Source organism: Pan paniscus, chromosome 14 (assembly GCF_029289425.2).
Source record: "Pan paniscus chromosome 14, NHGRI_mPanPan1-v2.0_pri, whole genome shotgun sequence".
Classification (NCBI taxonomy): domain Eukaryota; kingdom Metazoa; phylum Chordata; class Mammalia; order Primates; family Hominidae; genus Pan; species Pan paniscus.
Genome location: NC_073263.2, coordinates 115723857 through 115747420, shown reverse-complemented (window position 1 = coordinate 115747420; position 23564 = coordinate 115723857). Strand labels below are relative to the sequence as shown.

The 23564-nt window shown below is 43.8% G+C and overlaps 1 protein-coding gene across 8 annotated transcripts in view; it reads right to left on the bottom strand.

Annotated features, from left to right (window-relative positions):
* CDC16 (cell division cycle 16) overlaps window positions 1-18611 on the bottom strand; it is a 40284-nt gene extending 21673 nt beyond the window's left edge. For 4 of the 8 annotated variants that reach the window (XR_008620724.1, XM_057299628.1, XM_008957525.3 and 1 more), the window contains exons 1-12: window positions 18473-18611; window positions 16915-16969; window positions 16718-16815; window positions 12183-12221; window positions 11721-11861; window positions 8935-9094; window positions 7872-7963; window positions 7231-7364; window positions 6259-6338; window positions 5180-5229; window positions 4226-4299; window positions 544-669 (exon numbers count right to left, since the gene is read on the bottom strand). Coding sequence is in view for 6 of the 8 variants with exons in the window: in XM_057299628.1 (XP_057155611.1) it covers window positions 544-669; window positions 4226-4299; window positions 5180-5229; window positions 6259-6338; window positions 7231-7364; window positions 7872-7963; window positions 8935-9094; window positions 11721-11861; window positions 12183-12221; window positions 16718-16815; window positions 16915-16969; window positions 18473-18520 (1097 nt within the window). In the remaining 2 variants the exon portion in view is untranslated. The remainder of the gene's footprint in view (window positions 1-543; window positions 670-4225; window positions 4300-5179; window positions 5230-6258; window positions 6339-7230; window positions 7365-7871; window positions 7964-8934; window positions 9095-11720; window positions 11862-12182; window positions 12222-16717; window positions 16816-16914; window positions 16970-18472) is intronic. The other 4 variants (XR_010109706.1, XM_008957526.4, XM_008957527.4 and 1 more) reach the window with 1 other exon arrangement.
* Window positions 18612-23564: the final 4953 nt, after the last annotated feature.

The window sequence follows — 23564 nt, the reverse complement described above, 5'->3', positions numbered from 1 at the left end:
GGGATGCAGTCATCAGTCAATAGAAGCAGTCCACACAAACCAACCCTGTAAGTTGTAACCGATGGTGAGACCAAACAGTCAATGTGAACAGCAATACTCTACTCCTCAAAGTAACACATTCTTAGTTTCAATACATTTAATATTGATATAAATCTAGAATACTGGCAAATACAGTCCTGCACCTACCACTAAGCCACATCAAATACCTTTTGGTAATAGATAAGATATAATAATTTTGCTCGTGAATATTTTTATTCTTGCATGAGCATGTGAGGAAGGGCTTCCAGAACTCCTCTCCTCCACTGGCCTAATTTCCTGGTTGCTTCTTGCACTGGTTGGAATCAACTGCTAGGCAAATGCATACACCAGCTTCTCTCCCCTCCACTTTCATAGTTATTTTACAATCACAAGCAACTAGATTAAAAGGCAAGTAAAACGTTTGTGTTTAGTTTAGCAACCAAATAGCAGTAATAGTAATAGAAATTTCATTTCTATTAGGAAAAACATCCCTTCATGGAGTTTGATGAGTTTGCTCTGCCGTACCCTTTCATCAGCTGTGCTGCTGTGAAGTAAGCAGCCATGGCTTGGTCGTGCTCACTCTCCACCGCAAATGAATGTCCATAGGCTATCCATGCAGGTCCATAGGTTTTCTCAAGTGTTGTGGCTTTGCTAAAACAAAAGAGTTAATTTAAGTCACATAGTATTTATTCTTTTTTTTTTTTTTTTGAGACAAAGTCTCACTTTGTCGCCCAGGCTGGAGTGCAGTGGTGCGATCTCGGCTCTCTGCAGCCTCTGCCTCCAGATACCAAGCAATTCTCCTACCTCAACCTCCCGAGTAGCTGGGATTACAGGCACCCGCCACCATGCCCGGCTAATTTTGTATTCACAGTAGAGATGGGGTTTCACCATGTTGGTCAGGCTGGTCTTGAACTCCTGACCTCAGGTGCTCCACCCACCTTGGCCTCCCAAAGTGCTGGGATTACAGGCATGAGCCACTGCGCCCAGCCTATTTATTATTTTTTATTTTTAGAGACAGAGTTTTGCTCTGTCGCTGGAGGCTGGAATGCAGTGGTATGATCATAGCTCACTGCAGCCTCAAAATCCTGGGCTCAAGTGATCCTTCTGCCTCAGGCTCTTGAGTCACTGAGATTACAGGCATGAGCCACTGTGCCCGGCTAGTATTTATTCTTGAATTGTTAATTTTATGTAAGGAGATGGCCTCAAAAACATTAACATCCATTTAGTAAACGAACTGTCACCACATTAAACACTAATGTAACGTTTGTGTTGATTCATTTGAACTAAAACTGTTTAATAGTATAGCAAAATTTTAAGAAATTTGAGGAGATCCACAGCTTTTTACGTACCGCAGCAAAACCCATTAGCGTTCTAAACAGAACTTACAGATATTACTCAATTCAGGAGCTCCATTTTGTAACCTAGTAGATACATCCTCTCATCCTAGTAACTCGCAAGATAAATTCATTTATATTTTAAAGACAGGTATACTGAGGCTTGAGGGATTAAGCGATATCCTATAGATGATGGTCAACAGATGCACCCTGGTTACAGGGACTGGACTCATATATATCAGTGAATAATTGTATACAGTGAACACTGTATAATTAACCCACAAGGAATAAAGAGAACATATCACAAAACGTGGAAGACATAGGGGGTGATACCCTACTTCCTTGTATTTTAAGTTTTCTTTTATCCAAATGTTACCTGTTTCATGTAGAACAGGGGTCCCAACCCCTGGGCCACAGACTGGTATCAGTCCCTGGCCTATTAGGAACCAGGCGGCACAGCAGGAGGTGAGTGGCAGGCGGGTGAGTAAAGCTTCATATGTCAAGAAAGAACTTGCCATTTGAAAAAAAAAAAAAAGCTTAATCTGTATTTACAGCCACTCCCCTTCACTTGCATTTCCGCCTGAACTCTGCCTCCTGTCAGATCAGAGGCATTAGGTTCTCGTAAGTGCGCAAACCCTATTGTTAATTGCACATGTGAGGGATCTAGGTGGCGCACTCCTTACGAGAATCTAATGCCTGATGACGTGTCGCTGTCTCCCATCTCTCCCAGATGGGACCATCTAGTTGCAGGAAAACAAGCTCAGGGCTCCCACTGATTCTTCATTATAGTGAGTTGTATAATTATTTCATTATATGCTACAATGTAATAATAATAGAAAAAAGTACACGATAAATGTAATGCGCTTGAATCATCATGAAACCAGTCCCCCCACCCTGGGAGGGGGGACTTCTACAAAACGGTCCCTGGTGCCAAAAATGTTGGGGACCACTGATAAGAGTCCATCACTGAATTGCACGCTAGATCAAAGCAGCATAGCTCAAAATAACTTTTACAATACTAATCATCTTTCTATGTAGAAGTTCTTCTAAAATGCTGAACATACAACCAACCAGGGAACATTCTAGTTTCTTCCTAGTACAGGGTACTTTCGTGGCATCAGTCTTCCTAACAATCCTGCTATATGAGTATGACATCTCCCCCACCCCCACTCCCTTTTAAGGATTTTTTGAGACAGAGTTTCACTCTGTCGGCGAGGCTGGAGTGCAGTAGTGCAATCTCAGCTCACTACAACCTCCACCTCCTGGACTCAAACAATTCTCCTCCCTCAGCCTCCCGAGTAGCGGGGATTATGGGTGCATGCCACCATGCCCAGCTGATTTTTTTATTTTTAGTAGAGACAGACTTTCACCATGTTGGCCAGGCTGGTCTCGAACTCCTGACCTAAGGTAATCTGCCTGTCTCGGCCTCCCAAAGTGTTGGGATTACAGGCATGAGCCACCACGCCTGGCTGACATCCCCATTTTTAAAGAAAGAGAGAGCAGGAGAAATTAACTTTCCCAAGGAATTTCAGTTGGTAAGTCACAGAACTTGGATTAGAATTCAAATTTGACTCCAAAGTTTATGCTGTTTCCGTTACAGACCAATTCTGTTTTATTTGCACGGAAGAAACCACAGAAATTAGAACATTTACAGAGTTTAAGTAATTAATTCTTCACATACTTGACATTTTTCTAAACTTGAATAGTACTGGTTAAATAGCTTCACTAGGCTGCATGGCTTTCCTTAAGTTAAAACCACAGCAAATCATTACATGAATCAGTTCACCCTGCTAAGAATTCTGTTTTAAAGTCACATTTAGTGACCCCAATTTTACATAAAGTTTTGTGTAATTTCACAACTATTAATAAAAGAAATCCTAAAAGTAAAAGGTTAACAGGATCTCTGTAAGCGAAAGAGAGAAACTTTCAAACTACATTATTCTCTATTGTTTCATATTTATTCTCATTTATTAATTTTTAATTATTATTATTATTATTTTGAGACAGAGTTTTGCTCTTGTCACCCAGACTGGAGTGCAATGGTGCGGTATCAGCTCACTGCAACCTCCACTTTCCAGGTTCAAGCGATTCTCCTGTCTCAGCCTCCCGAGTAGCTGGGATGCAGATGCCCACTACTATATCTGGCTAATTTTTTGTATTTTTAGTAGAGACGGAGTTTCACCATGTTAGTCAGGCTAGTCTTGAACTCCTGACCTCAGGTGATCCACCTGCATTGACCTCCCAAAGTGCTGGCATAACAGGTGTGAGCCACCATGCCTGGCCATTTATTCTCATTAATAAATAAAATATGTAGGTTCCCTGAGAATAGGGTCTACATCACTGTTTTTTTTTTTTTCTCTCTCTCCCCATGGCATCTTATAAAGAACAAACCACTTGAAGAAAACATTTATTCAGCCAGGCATGGTGGCTCATGCCTGTCATCTCGACACTTTCAGAGGCCGAAGCAGGAGGACTGCTTGAGGCCAAGAGTTCAAGACCAGCCTAGGCAACACAGTGAGATTCGTCTCTACTAAAAAAAAAAAAAATGTTTAAATCAGCTAGGCATGGTGGTGCCTGTAGTCCCAGCTACTCGGGAGGCTGAGCAAGAGGATCATTTGAGTTTGAGGTGAGCTATTATTGCACCACTGCACTCTAGTCTGGGCAACAGAGTGAGAACCCTCGAGAGAGAGGGGAGGGGAGGCGAGAAGGAAAAGAAAAGGCAAGAAAGAGAGAAAGAAAAGAAAGGAAGAAAAAAAGAAAAACATTTATTCTTTCACATTGCTTTTAAAGTACTCACTAATTACTACTTGAAAGCTTATGAGCAAGACATCAATTCTACAGGTTAACTAGAGAGGAAAAAAATAAATTCATACCTGAGATATCTTCTGGCATGTTCATTTTTATGACCGACCATGAGATAGTAACATCCCACTGCAAACCAAGACACCTAAAAAGTTCAAAATTTACCATAAACAAAGATTGGAATTGGAATATCTAATTGGAATCTGCAACAAATTAGGGTAGACAGAGGGTATACTACATGTTCCTTATCACATATTCTAGTTAAGTTGGACATTTCTCTAATACAGTCTACTAAGGTCCAAGAGAAGAGGGCAGACACTCCATGGCTCTTTCTCAAGGAGACGTCTACACAAGACAAGGCCCCTGAGGAGTCCCTGTTTCAAAAACCAGCCTGTGAGTCCTGACTCCCCTGCACTGCTCATCTCCCCCAGCCTGACCCTGGCTCTTCCTTGCTCTCTGTCCGAGTTCTGACTATTTAGCTGGTTTTCTCTTGCTCTGGTTTCACACTGGGATAGGGTGCAAATTCTTGTCGTCTGAGTCTTACACCCTGATTCCTGATTTTGTCCTTAAAGATGCAGTCCCTGATTCCATTTTCCATTCCTAGTTCTCCATTCCGATCCATGACAGTTTGGAATCAGTACACAATTCAACAGGTTGTCTTACATGTGCAATGTGAGAAAGCTGCCAAACAATTATCCACATTTCTTAGGAAAGGGAGGCGTGACTGTCATGGTCAGTATTTTATATTGCTATATGCTAAGTATTTTAAAATAAGCATGTATAACTTCTATAATCAGAAAAAAGGGTTTAAAAACCTTTTTGCTTTGGTATAATTAAAAAATACCTTCATGGGTTGAAAAGTTAATGCTGCTTTTGTAAGTACAATAAACATTAGGAGATTCTGTTGCAACACTTTAATAAAACATCATTTGCTTGAACTTAAGCTATTGTCTAAATACGAGTTGAGCATTTTCTTAAAGTACAGGTAAAAAAAAAAAACTAAGACTAAAAGTTATATTACTTACAGGATTACTAGGATATAAATCCACCAGTTTATGAGAAAGATAGAAAAGTTCTGTTCAGGAAAAAGCAGAAAAAGAACAATTGTTCATATCACATGTAATTTAAGACATGATTTCATTACAACTCTTCACAATCATGTAATTCTGCTCTTACAGCAATGATTTCATACTTGTCTTTCCTTCTAGATAAAAAATTAACTCTCTAACTGGAGAGTTAGATGAAGGACACACTGTGGGCAAGGTGGGAACAGACACCCCCTAAGACAGCACTTCCCGAATACTGCAGAGGATACAGCAAAGCACCTCACCTCTCTCAGAAGCTCATGCCTGTCACACCAAGGGCCCATTATGGACCATCATAATCACCCACAACCAATTTGGCTGAACAAACTTTCAAGTTTATCAGATCAATGATACTATTTAATCTTGAGAAATGTGTAAATCCTGGCATTTCAAGATGATGTTTCCTGCATGCAGACTTGGATTCAGTAGACCAGAGCAGCTGGAGATGCTGCATTTCCAACCAGCTTCCACAAATGCGATGCTGCTGGTCCACGAACCACACTCTGAGCAGCAGGGATTTGGTGAGGGTTTTCCTTCCTGACAGAGCTCACCATTCAGTTTAGAAAAATTTAAGGACAAATGCATCCCCAAACACAACTAAATGTCAAATGTTAAAAATACGGAAAACATGAGCAAACAATCTGCTCCTTTCCAATTTCTAAGTAGTTATCAACTCTTACCATATCAGATTTCCAGTGGAATTTACAAAAAAAAAAAGGGGGGGGGAGGCAGAACTGACACCCAACAATTTAAAGCTAACAAACCTTGAAACATAAATGATATTTGAGAAAAGGTAGTAGGAAGCAGTGATAAAGAACTAATTGTTCTGATGGGAAAACAAAATTGGCCATTTGCTACTTTCCTAAACATTTCCTCCCCAGTTGTTACTTTTATAGTAGGGTTCCATTATGTTGTTACCTGCAATCTCAACTATCCAGAATTTCAGAGACAAAATTTCAAGTTACAGAAAAGATTTGTTTTATGTCTAAGAATTACTTTAATTTAAAAAAAAGTCTTACCATTGGCTTTATTCAGCTCTACAAGCGTCCCTATATGTACAGGTAAACAACTTGCATGGAAAGGATCTTTCTCCATTACTCTGAAAGTTAAAGCGACACATTACTACCCCCAAAACAGTAGGTGACAGCACTCACGACGATCGGCTATGTGTAGACAGTCATTATGGTATCACATATGATGCTGTGGGTTATAACACTTCACTTTCTTCACTCCATTATCTTCAGGTTGATTCAGTTAAGGCCATAATTAAGTTACAAATGAAAGAAAAAATTTCTGGTTTATTTGAAAGGAATAAAAATAAACATCACATACATTTAAGTCAACAGAATTGTAATACATAAAATAAGTAGGCCGCTTATTTAAAAGAATCAAAACCAACAGGAAATCCTATTAGGACGGTGCAAAAATAATTGCAGTTTTACCACCACGTTCAACAGCAAAAACTGCAATTACTTTTGCACCAACCTAATAAATAGGTTACATGTATTTGCCAATTAAAATTTTTGTAATTTCAAGGATTTTAAACCGAACCAAGATCTACAAAAAATAGCATATGTCATTTAGCTAAAGTTTAAATTAGGTACACTGGAAAACTGATACATGTGGGAGATGGCTTAGCTACTGCGTGCAGCATATTAAACACCTAGTATCTACAGTGTGAGTCTCTAATTGAGAATAAATTTTACAAAACAATGTGCCAAAATGGGATTTTCAAACTTGCAAATTATCAAGATCAGTAAGAGCAACATGTATATCCCTCCCAAGTTAATGTAATAAATCTACAAATATGCACAAATTCATGTCTGTAAATTGCTCTTTTAAGACAGCACCCTGTTCAGTGCTCTACAAATGGTAAAGATAACTTAAATTATCATCTAGTTCAAGATTATTCAGAGAGCACGTCCGTGAATCACCTAGGTAAGATGGAGTGAACTCCATGTTCCTACAGAAAAATGGATGGATATACTTACACAGAAGTAAGCTTGTAGCACATTTTAAAATCACAGTTATAATAATGTCTCTCAGCTAAAGACACTACCACATCCAGATTCTCTTGCAAGCCATCTACAGACTCAGGGATGACCGTTTCACTAGGCTTATTATACTGAAACACATAGAAATGTAAACATAAACTCAATGAGCAAAAACAAAATAAAATGTGGATTCAATTTGTGTTTGGCCCAAGTGGTTAAAACATTTACAAGAACAAATGTGAGAGCCTCTGAAAACTTATAACTTTAGGTTTTATAAGTACTCCTCTCAGTAAGTTTAATTCCCTTCTCAATTTTAGAACAGAATTCCACAGCGGGACGTATTTCTCAAAGTAAACATTCAGGAAGCATAACAAAAAAATCTTCATTTCCATGCAACACCATTCCATTTACATTTACTTGGTAATTCAATCTTTTAGTATAAGGAGTCTTTCAGAGGAAAAAGGTATTTTTGGAAGCTTTTTTTTTTTGGAATCTTATGTATCTTAAACGCTCTATTCTTAAAAATGTGCTAAATTTAAAAAGTTTTAATTTTGAAAACTTAATATAAGACTAGATGCCAAATTTAATGGAATAAGATATTTACATAAAGCAAATGCTAACTCTTTGGTTTTACTTACTTTTTTCAATTTGTTCTCAAATAGAAAACGCAGCAATTCCTGTTCTTCATTACACAGCTTGCTAAGGGGTAGTGATTCAAGAAGTTCTTTTTCTTAAAAATGGTGAGAAAAAAAAGAATATCCTCATAATATTTATAGAGGGGAAAAAGCCAACAACTAAAAATATGATTCTACAGTTCTTGGTCTAAGTAAATCAAACTTAAAAGAGAACATAAGATCAAAATGTGCAACAGAAGCTGACACAGTGGCTCCAGGCCTGAAGACGGGAATCATCTGGTGGGTGGAGGCTACTCTTTCAGGGCCGAGGCAGGTCCCCAGGTGGCTCTTGTCACCTAAGAACCACCAGCCTCCGCACTCCTGACTGCGTGGATCTTGCTCTGCTGGGAACAGGGGAGCCTGTGTACTGCAGGTGCTAAGCAGGACCTCTGGCCACTAGCCACTAGATACCAGCAGCAACCTCTCAACCTCCCTCCCTGCCCCTAAGCTGTGACAAACAACATCTCCAGACATTGCCAACTGTTCCCGGGGCAGGGGGCGGCAAAATCACTCTGGTTGGTTGAGAACCACTGCACTAGGCTAAAATATGTTAGAATCCCATTAATCCAACCACTCTATTTCCTGTTTCCCTTGTTGACGCACCTCACACCACTGCCAACATACTTGGACTGATTCTCAGTGCCTGTGGTACATTAGGATCACCTGGGAGCTTTAAAGCATCTGCTCTGGAGTTGGGAACTGGACATGGATGTTTCTCAGTCTTCCCAAGGATTTAAAGAGCAACACGGTTGAGAATCACTGCATGATACTGAAATTCTGGTTTATACTATCTCAATCACTTCTCAAAAAGATGGCCTCTTCCTATCACAATCCCTAGATTCGGACAGCACAAGGCACCGTACAATACTGCATTCTGCAACGTGCTTTACATTTGAAGACATTAAGAAAGTGAGGTCTATTTAAACCTGTATGTGGCCTGTTGTTGACTTAGAAGATTTCAGAGGCAAAAAATCCAAACAATATTAATTTTGCTAAACATGAAACAAAAAAGCCTGAGTTTCCAAACCTTCTTGTGCTGTCAACATGTGGTGTGATGTTAAAAGATCAAATGCTTCAAAACAGTAGACATCAAGCTTCAAAGCTTCTTTGTAGCTGTAGGTAGCCAGGGTTCGGTTATCTAGAGCATCATAGATTTTCCCGCGTAGAAGACAAATAGAACTCTTTATCTGTTGGAAAAATGATGAGTCACATATTAAGTCAGTACTTTTAAACTTAACTTTTTTTTTTCTCCTTAGAGGCAGAGTCTCACTCTGTCTCCCAGGCTGGAGTTCAGTGGTGCGATCATAGCTCACTGCAGCCTTGAACTCCTATGATCTCAAATGACCCTCCTGCCTCAGCCTCCTGAGTAGCTAGGATTACAGGTGCACAATACCACAAACAGTTAATTTTTTAAATTTTTTGTACAGACAATCTTGCTATGTTGCCTAGGCTGCTCTCAAACTCCTGGCCTCAAGTGATCCTCCCACTTTGGCCTCCCGAAGTGCTGAGATTATAGGCATGAGCAACCATGCCTGGCCCTTAAACTTAACTTTTGATAGAGAATTGTGTATTTGAATGCTGAGAAGTTTTTATTGCATTTAAAAGGATTTAGTCAATCACAACTGTCAAGGCATAAATAAAAACACACAAAAAATGCACAGCAAAGCTTCTTCAATTCACCTTCCCTGGGCTCCAACTGCTCTGTTCCAACACATCTTTATAACAAAAGTACATGTCACGGCTACTAGGTTCATTACCTGTTTTGTCCAAAACAGTGCAATGATTTAGAGATGGCAGAGTGTGTGTGCATGTGTATAAAACTCCAAGATTGACAGTGTGATAGGCAGACACCCCTCAAAAGGATCTTAATGAGCAGAAACTGGCAGCAATGCAGCAGAGTGGTCACAGCAGTCAGCACAATGGCCTGCTGGGGCAGCACAGACCTGAGTTCAAACCCCAGCTCTACCAATTACTTGTAATCTCGGACAAGTGATTGAACCTCTCTTGGCCTCCATTTCCTTTCCTCATCTGTAAAAAGATAAAAACACTATCTAACTTATAGAACTCTTTACTATCTAACTTATAGAAGTCTGTGAGGGCTAGAGATGCTACCATCTCTGTGGTGCTAGCACATAGTAAGGCGTTCAACAGCCATCTCACAACTACCATAAACACAAAGATGTGGAAATCTGATGCACATTCTAGACTCTGGACCTCGAACACATAACTGAATTTAAAGATGATCCAGCAACAGGCAGCTAGTATCATTAAGGATATGAGAAGATTCATAAAGTAAAATTTTAGAAAAAATAATGAATTATGAGAGTCTTCGAACTAAGCAATATCGTAGGAGTTGTTTTTTAAAAATGTAATTTCACAAAATAAATAATAATGCGTTACAAATAAATCACACATTTCATAGCAAATAAGTTAATGGATAAGAGGTCCCAAAATAATGACTGTACCACACACTTTCATAAATGCATTTCTTAACAGAAGAATCTGCTTCCCAACACATAACATTAATGAGTGGCCAGAAAAAAAAACAAAAACAAAAACCTAGAATGTGTAATATTCTTTTATGCTTAAAAATAACTATCTAAGGTGAAAAGTAATAAACTTCTACCAAAAATATAAATAAATGGGCCAGGTGCAGTGGCTCATGACTGTAATCCCAACACTTTGGGAAACTAAGGCAGGAGGATCACTTGAGCCCCGGAGTTTGAGACCATCCTGGGCAACACAGGGAGACCCTGTCTCTACAAAACATTTTTTTAAAAATTTAGCCAACTGTGCCGGGCACAGTGGCTCACACCTGTAATCCCAGCACTTTGGGAGGCCAAGGCGGGCAGACCACGAGATCAGGAGATCGAGACCATCCTGGCTAACATGGTGAAACCCCGTCTCTACTAAAAATAGCAAAAAATTAGCCAGGCATGGTGGCGGGCGCCTGTAGTCCCACCTACTCGGGAGGCTGAGGTGGGAGAATCACTTGAGCTTGGGAGGTTGAGGCTGCAGTGAGCTGTGATTGTGCCACTGCACTCCAGCCTGGACAACAAAGCAAAGACCCTGTCTTAATTTAAAAAAAAAGATGTGGGAAGAAAGAGAAATTGGTAGGTCAGGTAAGGCTTACAGGGATTCTTTCTGAATAATAAAAATATTCTAAAATTGACCATGGTGAGGTTTGCAAAGCTCTGTGAATACACTAAAAGGAATCAAACCCTACAGTTTAAATGGGGGAACTGCATGGCATATAAATTATACCTCAATAAGTTTTTTTTTTTTTTTAAATCCAGATTAGTGATCTGTAAATGTCACTTAATAAGTTACTATATAATGTCTGCCAGCAAGGAATGTGCAATTTCATGGAGATATGAAGTATACAAACTGAAATATACACAATTACATAGCAATGTACTTTGAAGCAAACAGAACACAAAACCATTTCCTGCAAAGAAACAATGTACGCTAATCAAAGTTTCTTGGTGTAGGTCCAAAACACTGCTGAAACACAGAAAGGAGGAGAAAAATTATTCCACTTTTAGGGAGTAGCTTAAGGCATCAAATATGAGAAGGAAGTTTCAAGCCAGCCTATTTTGGATGCAGGCATCTGCGGATACAATTACAGCTTGCAACTGAGGGCTCAGAAATGTCTCAGAATCTTTTTTGGTTTTGGTGGGCAAATTAAATAAATTGGCAACCACAATTGTTTTAATATAGTAATACTCAAGTAAAAGAAGATAATGTGTTTCTGCCACGTAATGAGGGCAATTCTCGCCGCCGTTACTGAGCTGTGCTCACAGTACTACTTACTGAAGACTGTGACATTTCCCAGTCGCTGGAGGGATCTTTGAAGCCACTTTCATCCTTCAAGTATTTTTCAAATAATCTTTTATTGATGGGCTCTTCCATGTCAAGAACATCAAGGGCCTGCTGGTGCTCTTTTGCAGCATACTACGTGGAAAACAGAAGTGCCGCTCATCACTCACGACTTCTAACACGAAACATATGATCCGAATTTTTAAAGGATAACATATATTATGTCCATTATTTAAATGTGAAATGTCTAAAGTAGAATTTTCTTCATGCATGTCAGCATGTAGTAAACGAAGAATCAGTATTTTATAGCAAACATGACTAAGGAAAGGAACACTTCCTCATGAAATACTTTCCTAACCTGCTAAGCTCCATCACTAAAATTCTCACACATATATAAGAGATGCATAACACTCATTTTATTCAACCAAATAAAAATGAAATTATGAGCATACTTACATGGCACCTAGCTGCAAGGTAACGACATGCTTCATACAACTAGGAAAGAAATTAATTTGTTTAAGTAGTGGTCAAAATAATATGTCTCTTCACTTTCAAAGAAAGCCATAAGCATAAAATAGAACTAATTTCATAATTTCTCCTTTTACTCTTGCAGTTAAAAAAAAAAATCCAGTCCTGTTAAACCATATGTATTATGAACCTACTGTTTACTAGGCACCAAGGATTCAAAAGCAGTAAGGCCCTGCCCCAGGAGGTTACAGTAGGGGAGATGTGAACTAAGCACAACAGGTAAGCATGACGAAACGGGGCAACAGAAAGCATCAACCAGGTGGAGAAGTAAACATCTGCAGGAGAGCGAGTAAGTGAGGCAGCGAGTAAGTGGTCAGGCAGAGGAGTGGAGCACTGGGTAGCTCTTCAAGCACTGAGTGTGAATAACTGCTGGGCGTCCAAGGAGATCGCAGCAGCTCCACTTCAGGCCCTGAGTGTGAATAACTGCTGGGCGTCCGAGGAGCTCGCAGCAGCTCCACTTCAGGCACTGAGTGTGAATAACTGCTGGGCGTCCGAGGAGATCGCAGCAGCTCCACTTCAGGCCCTGAGTGTGAATAACTGCTGGGCGTCCGAGGAGCTCACAGCAGCTCCACTTCAGGCACTGAGTGTGAATAACTGCTGGGCGTCCGAGGAGATCACAGCAGCTCCACTTCAGGCCCTGAGTGTGAATAACTGCTGGGCGTCCGAGGAGCTCGCAGCAGCTCCACTTCAGGCCCTGAGTGTGAATAACTGCTGGGCGTCCGAGGAGATCGCAGCAGCTCCACTTCAGGCACTGAGTGTGAATAACTGCTGGGCGTCCGAGGAGCTCGCAGCAGCTCCACTTCAGGCCCTGAGTGTGAATAACTGCTGGGCGTCCGAGGAGCTCGCAGCAGCTCCACTTCAGGCCCTGAGTGTGAATAACTGCTGGGCGTCCGAGGAGCTCGCAGCAGCTCCACTTCAGGCACTGAGTGTGAATAACTGCTGGGCGTCCAAGGACATCGCAGCAGCTCCACTTCAGGCACTGAGTGTGAATAGCTGCTGGGTGTCCGAGGAGCTCACAGCAGCTCCACTTCAGGCACTGAGTGTGAATAACTGCTGGGCGTCCAAGGAGATCGCAGCAGCTCCACTTCAGGCCCTGAGTGTGAATAACTGCTGGGCGTCCGAGGAGATCGCAGCAGCTCCACTTCAGGCCCTGAGTGTGAATAACTGCTGGGCGTCCGAGGAGCTCGCAGCAGCTCCACTTCAGGCCCTGAGTGTGAATAACTGCTGGGCGTCCGAGGAGCTCGCAGCAGCTCCACTTCAGGCCCTGAGTGTGAATAACTGCTGGGCGTCCGAGGAGATCGCAGCAGCTCCACTTCAGGCCCTGAGTGTGAATAACTGCTGGGCGTCCGAGGAGCTCGCAGCAGCTCCACTTCAGGCACTGAGTGTGAATAACTGCTGGGCGTCCGAGGAGATCGCAGCAGCTCCACTTCAGGCCCTGAGTGTGAATAACTGCTGGGCGTCCGAGGAGCTCGCAGCAGCTCCACTTCAGGCACTGAGTGTGAATAACTGCTGGGCGTCCGAGGAGCTCGCAGCAGCTCCACTTCAGGCCCTGAGTGTGAATAACTGCTGGGCGTCCGAGGAGCTCGCAGCAGCTCCACTTCAGGCCCTGAGTGTGAATAACTGCTGGGCGTCCGAGGAGATCGCAGCAGCTCCACTTCAGGCACTGAGTGTGAATAACTGCTGGGCGTCCGAGGAGATCGCAGCAGCTCCACTTCAGGCCCTGAGTGTGAATAACTGCTGGGCGTCCGAGGAGATCGCAGCAGCTCCACTTCAGGCCCTGAGTGTGAATAACTGCTGGGCGTCCGAGGAGCTCGCAGCAGCTCCACTTCAGGCCCTGAGTGTGAATAACTGCTGGGCGTCCGAGGAGCTCGCAGCAGCTCCACTTCAGGCCCTGAGTGTGAATAACTGCTGGGCGTCCGAGGAGATCGCAGCAGCTCCACTTCAGGCACTGAGTGTGAATAACTGCTGGGCGTCCGAGGAGCTCGCAGCAGCTCCACTTCAGGCACTGAGTGTGAATAACTGCTGGGCGTCCGAGGAGCTCGCAGCAGCTCCACTTCAGGCCCTGAGTGTGAATAACTGCTGGGCGTCCGAGGAGATCGCAGCAGCTCCACTTCAGGCACTGAGTGTGAATAACTGCTGGGCGTCCGAGGAGCTCGCAGCAGCTCCACTTCAGGCCCTGAGTGTGAATAACTGCTGGGCGTCTGAGGAGATCGCAGCAGCTCCACTTCAGGCACTGAGTGTGAATAACTGCTGGGTGTCCGAGGAGCTCGCAGCAGCTCCACTTCAGGCCCTGAGTGTGAATAACTGCTGGGCGTCCGAGGAGCTCACAGCAGCTCCACTTCAGGCACTGAGTGTGAATAACTGCTGGGCGTCCGAGGAGATCGCAGCAGCTCCACTTCAGGCCCTGAGTGTGAATAACTGCTGGGCGTCCGAGGAGCTCGCAGCAGCTCCACTTCAGGCCCTGAGTGTGAATAACTGCTGGGCGTCCGAGGAGCTCACAGCAGCTCCACTTCAGGCACTGAGTGTGAATAACTGCTGGGCGTCCAAGGAGATCGCAGCAGCTCCACTTCAGGCCCTGAGTGTGAATAACTGCTGGGCGTCCGAGGAGCTCGCAGCAGCTCCACTTCAGGCACTGAGTGTGAATAACTGCTGGGCGTCCGAGGAGATCGCAGCAGCTCCACTTCAGGCCCTGAGTGTGAATAACTGCTGGGCGTCCGAGGAGCTCGCAGCAGCTCCACTTCAGGCACTGAGTGTGAATAACTGCTGGGCGTCCGAGGAGATCACAGCAGCTCCACTTCAGGCCCTGAGTGTGAATAACTGCTGGGCGTCCGAGGAGCTCGCAGCAGCTCCACTTCAGGCACTGAGTGTGAATAACTGCTGGGCGTCCGAGGAGATCGCAGCAGCTCCACTTCAGGCACTGAGTGTGAATAACTGCTGGGCGTCCGAGGAGCTCGCAGCAGCTCCACTTCAGGCACTGAGTGTGAATAACTGCTGGGCGTCCGAGGAGCTCGCAGCAGCTCCGCTTCAGGCCCTGAGTGTGAATAACTGCTGGGCGTCCGAGGAGATCGCAGCAGCTCCACTTCAGGCACTGAGTGTGAATAACTGCTGGGCGTCCGAGGAGCTCGCAGCAGCTCCGCTTCAGGCCCTGAGTGTGAATAACTGCTGGGCGTCCGAGGAGATCGCAGCAGCTCCACTTCAGGCACTGAGTGTGAATAACTGCTGGGCGTCCGAGGAGCTCGCAGCAGCTCCACTTCAGGCACTGAGTGTGAATAACTGCTGGGCATCCAAGGAGCTCACAGCAGCTCCACATGACTGGAGCACGTGCTCCAGGTATTGATGGTGGTGGATTAGACGCAGACTGGAGAGAAAACATGGAGAGCCTCACAGACCTACTGATGCATCTGACTTTATCCTGCAGCTAATGGGAAGTCACTGAATGACTTTGTGGGAATATAACCACATTCGTGTTTTAAAGACTACTCACTCCTGTAATAGTTCACAAGATGAACTTGTGACAGGGAAGATAAGAAGAGAGAAACTGTTACTGGGGAAAAGAGACAAGAAGAGAGGCTGGAACAGAACAGACAAAAAATCAAAGGCCTGACACGTACGAGTGGGGAGGAAGAGGAATATCCATGATTCCAGAGCTGTTTAGAAAACAGTCTTCAGAATTTAGAGACTAGATGGGAGATGGGGGAAAAAGAAGGTGACAGATTAGGTATAAGACATTTTCCCTTCACTTTCACTAAAAAAAACTGGGCCTACTGTGATGACTCACATCTATAATCCCAGCACTTTGGGAGACCAAGGCAGGAGGACTGCTTGAGACCAGGAGTTCAAGACTAGCCTGGGCAACATAGTGAGGCCCTGTCTCTACCAAAAAAATTCAAAAATTAGCTGGGTGTGGTGGCATGCACCTGCAGTCCCAGCTATTAGGGAGGCTGAGGCAGAAGGATCATTTGAACTCAGGAGTCTGAGGTTATAGTGAGCCACGATCATCCCACTGCACTTGCTCCTGGGTGACACAGAGAGACCTCAAAAAAACAAAAACAAAGAAAAATTGCATCAATTTAAATAATTTCAACAGAAATGGAATATACACCTAAAACCCTAATGACTTTTTTTTTTTTTTTTTTTGAGACAGAGTCTTGCTCTGTTGTCCAGGCTGGAGTGCAATGCACGAACTCAGCTCACTGCAACCTCCACCTCCCAGGTTCAAGTAATTCTCTGCCTCAGCCTCCCGAGTAGCTGGGATTACAGGCGCCTGCCACCACGTCCGGCTAATTTTTGTATTTTTAGCGGAGATGGGGTTTCACCATCTTGGTCTTGAGCTCCTGACCTCATGATCCACCTGCCTTGGCTTTCCAAAGCGCTGGGATTACAGGTGTGAGCCACCGCGCCCGGCCACTAATGACATTTTTTTTAAAGCTCTGAAGAGCTTTAAAGTTCATACCATCACTTACTTTGTCCAGTTTTCGTGACCGAAGTGCATGGGCGGCTCTGTGATATTGTGCTGTCAGGTAAAGACATTGAGCCAACCAATAGATGTCTTGGGGTTCTTCTGGAGGGAAAAATTCACATAAGTGGTCAGAGGTACAAGGTGAAATAGAAAACGAATTTTAAGATTAATCAGAAAACCAGTTAGCATTTTGTCACTTACCACGAGAGAGTGAAGCTACTTTATCTGCCCAAAATAGAGCACTTTGATACTGTTGCTGCATACCAAAAAAAAAAAAAAAAGGTGGTAACTGCCCTGTTATTTTAATAGTCTTAAACAGTTATCTAATATTATTATAATTCTATGTAATATATTAATATAATTCTATGTAATAAATCTACATCTCAAGACAACAATTTGTTACATCTCTATCTTACATCTCACGTAGTTCAGTGTCGCAATACAAATATTCCTGTAATATCTTTGTATATGCAACTTATGAAGGTAATTTTTTAAAACTCATACACTGTAAAAATGTATCGTGAAACATACAAGTGAAATGCAAGTGAAACAGCAAAAGCTAGTCATTAACAATTCATGTGTGATTTATATAACACTTTCAACGAGCTGTTAATGAATCCCAAAGTGAAATTTAGAAGACAGAACACTATACTCAAATACCTTATATAACACAGTGGCAGTTTTAATAACACTCAAGTTTAAAAACACACACACATAAATTAACTAAGCTTCACTGAACATGGGGAAGAACTCACCTCCTCCAAGTCTAACAAAAATGAAGGAGCCGACAATGAGGGCCACCCACAGTGACCTACGGCTAGCTTTAGACCCTGTTCTGCTCCTCAGTCCTCAGTCTTCTACAGTCTCTGCCTCAGTTCCCCTGGAGACAAGCCAGGACCACTGCTGCTAGCCCGAGGCAGGAGGAATGCCAACGGGATAGTTATAAATATGCTCAATACCGGTGTCTCTGGCTGGAAACCGGGCCTGTCATATTCCTCACTACGTCTCCGTACCGAAGAAAAAGTGATCAGAAAACACGGAATTCAACTGACTCATGGTAAATAAAAACACAGCCCTCCAAATGGACCGCAAACATTTGGCCACGTCAGTTAGCACCCAATTCCGAAAACTCTGCATTACCATGGCTTTTCTTTCCCTTTCTTTCCAATTTCCTGAAAGAGCAAGCATTTCAACAAAAAATAAACAACAATATAGATTAAACTGATGCTGCTGATTCTCGAAGACACTTCTTGCCTTAAACGCTCTGTGCTATTCAAAGGTAGTGCAGAGAACACAGACATAGTTAACGAGAATTTTTAAAGTACTGATTTGAGACAACAGGCTTCTTCACATCTTTATTCACTTAAATTCAGCCCAATAAAAATTACAACTAAACCTCTCAAAAATGTTTTATTAGCTAGCCCTGCAACTTTCCTCCAAAAATTGTCCTTCAACTTGCACTGAGTAGTCAGTGTTTCCTGGGCACCTCCTCCGCGCCAGGTGCAGAACGAGGCCCAGACCCGACTGAGGCGCCCCGTGCGCTCGGGGGCCTCCACTCCCCGGGCTGTGCCCCTCCCAGCTGCAGGGACCGCTCCCTTCTGGGCGAGGCGGAGACAGCGCTGCTGGCCCCAGATGAAGGCCCAGGGCTGGCCCAGTCCTTCCCCACCAAGAGCCCCGACAACAGTCACCCCAGCCCCACGCCGCGCGGAAAAAGACCCGGCGAGGCCTGGGCCCCGCACCCCGAGTCGGGGCCGCCCACCTGGTCGAGGTACTGCCGGACGCGCTTCCGCAGCCGCTCTAGGTTCATGGCGGCGCGGGCCCGGCCTCACGCCGCACTCCGCCGCCAGGCGCGCGCCTCCTGCACGCTAAGCGCCCCGCCCCGTGCCCGTGCCCGTGCCTGCGCCCGCCACCGCCGCCCCAGGACTCGAAGGCCGCGGACTCGAAGGCCGCAGGCCCCCACCCACACCCGCACCCCCCACCCAGTCCCCGTGCACTGCCCAGGCTCTTCCGCTCCAGGCAGGCCCCGCCCCGGAAGTCCACAGCAAACGAGTCCCATGTGGCGCGGGAAAACGGACCCGAGTTGTTGGTTCCGATGCCTCTCCTGGCACGTGGGCTTCTGGTTGCCTTGGGGCGAGAGCGCGGCCTCCCTGGAATCGCTGCGGCGCCTCTGGGCATTGGCGAGAGAGTCAGGAGGGCTCGGGGCCGGACCACCCACCCGGGCAAAAAAGCAGGTGGCTGCTGAGCCTTCTTTCCCCAGAATGTAGTCAACATTTTAAAAATAAGAGCAACGCACTCTCATTACAAAAAAAAAAAAAAAATTGTGTGCACAAACAGCAAATGAAGTCAAAGACACCCTAGGGAAAAATTTGAAACCTATCACAAAATGCGAATTTCCTTATAATGTAGAGCCAATATTCCCTTTACATATATGTAATAAGTCAGTGGGAAGAGACCAATGGCTCAGGAGAAAGACAGGCAAAAAACAGTTCACGGGGAAAGAAATGCAAATAGACTTTAACATACGAAAGCAAGCCCAACTTAATTCATAATAAAAATTAAAATTAGAGTACCACTTTTCATATGTTAACAAAGATCACAAAGGTTGATGACACTGCTAGCAGGAATGTCGGGAAGCAGGCACCCTCAAGTTTTGTGAGTGGTATTGGTATACTCTCTAGGATGAACGACTTGGAATATCTTCCAACTTTAAAGGTGTTCGTGCTGTTAAACCTAACGATTTTTATTTTGGGAAATATACCATGGATTTGCATTTTTGCATGTGTGCAAAATGACCTGTGGTTTCGTTTGTAACAGCAAAAGATTGCAGACAATTTAAACACCCATGAAGTATGGAACTGAGTAAATAGATCATGATACGCTCACGTAATGGAATACTCGCTGGCTGTTCAAAAGAACAGTCAGCTTTGCATGGACATTGAACGATCTTCAAGATATAGTATGTGGGAAAAAGCAAGTATAGGATCGTGTTTATCGTATGCCTGCATTTGAGTAAAATACGAATTTAATGATAGGTAGAAAAATCCCTAAACTGTCCCAGGAAGGAAAAATGAGAAAACCGGCATAGCGCAAGGCCTCTGGAAGGAGTGCTGGAAGATGAGAGATGGTAGAAGTGGGAGAGGTACTTCCTTGGATATCTTTTTGTGCTTTTGAATTTCAGTCAATGTGCATATATTACCTTTTGTGAAATTAAATCATTCAAACTTAAAATAATTTAAACTTAAAGCTGTTGGAACTTTGAATTACCTGAGCCTTGAGGGGAATGTGGCTACGCGGCCTAGGTCATGCCACACGCAGCTGTAACTTCTGCCTTTTTCCCTGTAAATAATAAAGACCAAATGGCACCGGAGATAAGACCCCCTCAGATCACTACCCCTCCTCATGGAGTTATAACGCAATCTTCCTTCAAATACAGAGATCCCTAACCAATGGAACCGCTGTGGCGCGTGCCCCTGGCCTGGTGTAAAAACCGTGGTGATCCTGCTGGAGCTTCTGTCTCCGCCTGGTAAGAGAAACCTGAGCCCCACTTGGAAAGGCTGACCCCATTTGTCCAGGTGGCCATTCTCGGGCTCTGTGCTCAAATACACACTATATGTAATCATATTTCTGAATCTCATTATTAAGGTTGACAGTTTTAAAAAGTAAATATAACTTTTATAAATATAAAAACCTAAAAGAGTAAAAAAAATTCAAAGAAGCAAAAAAAAAAACTTGCTGTAAAGAATCCCACCCACTCAAAAATTGTCTCACGCTACTGTAAGTAATCTGCCGTGTAATTTTCTATGTGTGTGTATACATATGTGACTGGGTAATATTTTGAAGTTGTGTTTAAAAATTTGTCCCCCTGTATGTTTCCTTTTCCTCCTCCTTTCCCACTTCTGCAGGCAGGCAGTAATCAACTCTGCTCATTAGCTTGGGGCAGGCATGTGGTGAGGTGTGTTTTAAGCCATATTTTCAACGACTTCTATCCATTTAATGAGATTCCTAGTTAACCAAAAATGAGTGACTGAGGCAAATGTCTCCATCAGTAGAAGTCTGATGATGGGCCCGGGAAAAACGCAAGCCACAGAAGCATCAACTGTGCCATCCAAATAGGGTTATGGGGACTGGGTGTTTAGGAGGAGACGGCAAGCAGGAGGAAAAAAAGGGAGGGGTCCGCAGTGATGCTCTGATTAGTGCTCAGTAAACCAACAATTTACATAAGATGAGGCAAACATCTGACAAGAGGGAGTAGAGGAAAGAGTTATGTAGCCCATATCAGGGTAGGCAGAAGAGTGACTGATCTCATCTTGTCCTTGTTTTGTACCTGGAAGGTAAATTTGTCATTAATATTGCCAGGGTGAGATTTAACAGAAATCACTTTCAGGAGTCCTCTGCCAGATACCCTAACTCATCACTCTCAAGTTCAAAGTTCCAGAGATCCCTAGAGCATGGGCACAATGCTGCCAGGTTCTTTGCTAATGCATAGCAAAAGTGACCTTTGCTTCAGTTCCTAGTAAGTTTCTCATCTCTATCTGAGACCTTATCAGCCTGCCCATCTCTCCATATCACTATCAGCATTTGGGTCACAACAATTTAACAAGTCTCTAGGAAGTTCCAAATTTTCCCCCATCTTCTTGTCTTCTTCTGAGCCCCCCACATTTTTCCAACCTCTGCCCTTTACCCAGTTCCAAAGTTATTTCCGCATTTTCAGGTATCTTTATACGAATGCCCCACTTTTCAGTACCAATTTTCTGTATTAGCCTGTTCTCACATTCCTGTAAAGAAACACCTGAGGCCAGGCCCGGTGGCTCATTCCTTTAATCCCAGCACTTTGGGAGTCCGAGGCAGCTGGATCATGTGAGGTCAGGAGATCAAGACCAGCCTGGGCAACATACTGAAACCCCATCTCTACTAAAAATACAAAAAATTAGCCGGGTATGGTGGCAGATGCCTGTAGTCCCAGCTACTCGGGAGGCTGAGGCAGGAGAGTCACTTGAACCCCAGAGGCGGAGGTTGCAGTGAGCCAAGATTGCACCACTGCACTCCAGCCTGGGCAACAAGAGTGAAACTCCGTCTCAAAAAAAAAAAAGATAAAAAGAAACACCTGAGACTGGGTAATTTATAAGAAAAAAGGTTTAATTGGTTTACTGTTCTGCAGTCTGTACAGGAAGCATAGATGCTTCTGCTTCTGTGCAGGTCTCAGGAAACTTACAATCATGGCGAAAGGCGAAGGGGAAGCAGACACAACTTACCTGGCCAGAACAAGAGAAAGAGAGAGAGGGGGCAGGTGCTACGCTCTTTTCAACATCCAGGCCTCACACGATCTCACTCACTATACAGTCCCAAGTGGGGGATGATGCTAAACCATTCATGAGCACTCCACCCCCATGATCCAATCACCTCCCACCAGCCCCACCTCCAGCAGTAGGGATTATAATTCCACGTGAGCTTTGGTGGGGACACAGATCCAAACCACATCACATTCTAATAGAATGACCTGGAATCTCTATATTTGGTTAGATTTCTTGTGCTTTTCTTCCCTTCTATACCTGTAATAGCCTACAGCAAAATCATGTTTACTGATTTTAGAATGATGCCCCTTAGGTTTGTCAACCTTAGATAGAAAGATTCAGAAAATACGAGTTAGCATGGAGTTTATTTGAGCACAAGCCCTGAGGATGACCACCTGGGAGCACAGATTTGAATTTCCCTGAGTATGCACCCAACCAGCAGCAGGTACCTGGTTGGGGGCGGGGGGTTTAAGGAGGAAAGAAAGGGCAGTTCCTGAGTTGTTTATCAAAAATTTACATTAAAACAACATAAGCTATTGATTGACTATACATTTTTCTTTGTCTCACAGACTCCAGAAACATGAAAATAATGGGTGACACAGCAGTCAGGAACAAAATGCCTTAAACAATTGCCCCTGTGGCACGGGGAGCAGAGTGACTGAAGTTAGTCCCACACTCATGTCCTGATACATTTTGCATCATTCAAATAGTTCAGACTGCTCTGAGCTATTTTTCTTTCCTCAGGTTAAACCTTCCATCATTGTATTTCCTCTACCACACTTACTAATTGGTTAAACTGATAGGGCTCATAAATATTGTGTATTACCTCACATGACAAAATGGACTTTGCAAGGGGTGATTAAGTTAAGATGGGTTATGTGGGTGGGTATGATGTAATCACAAGAGTTCTTACAAGTGAAAGAGGGAGGCAGGGGGGTCAGAGTCAGAGAGACTGGAAGACGCTACGCCGCTGGCTTTGAAGATGGAGGAAGGAAAGAAGGAAGAACAGTGAGCTGGGAGTGCAGGTGGCCTCCTGAAGCTGGGAAAGGCCAGGGACGGGATTCTCACCTAGATGCTCCAGGAGCCCAGCGCTGCTGACACCTTGATGTCCTGCAGAGACCCATTTCAGGTAGTGATCGGAGGTTAGCAAACAAAATTAGAACTCTGCCAAATGTGTACATGCCCGAGGCTGGCTTGTCTACCAGAAGACATTAAGACATTCTGTTTATTTTCCTCCCCTTACATTCTCTCCCAGTATTTGCCCTTGTTAAAGAAGCTAAAATTTCAGGACCCTCTAAAGTTACTACAAGGGGGAAGTTAAGCCCTGGAGACTGAGTCACAGAGCACGTTTGCAATTCTGCAATACTGAGTTTTGTGAAATTGAGTGTGTAAAAATCTTTGTTTTGTGGTTTTAAAAGATAATTCCTTCCTTAAACTAGTTCCTGAAATACGGTCAGGAAAACAAGACTTGGATTTTCAGTATGACCAGAATATTAAATATGCCAAGTGGTTTCTCAAGAATTTAAATTACTCTGAAAGGAAGAGAGAACAATCACCCTT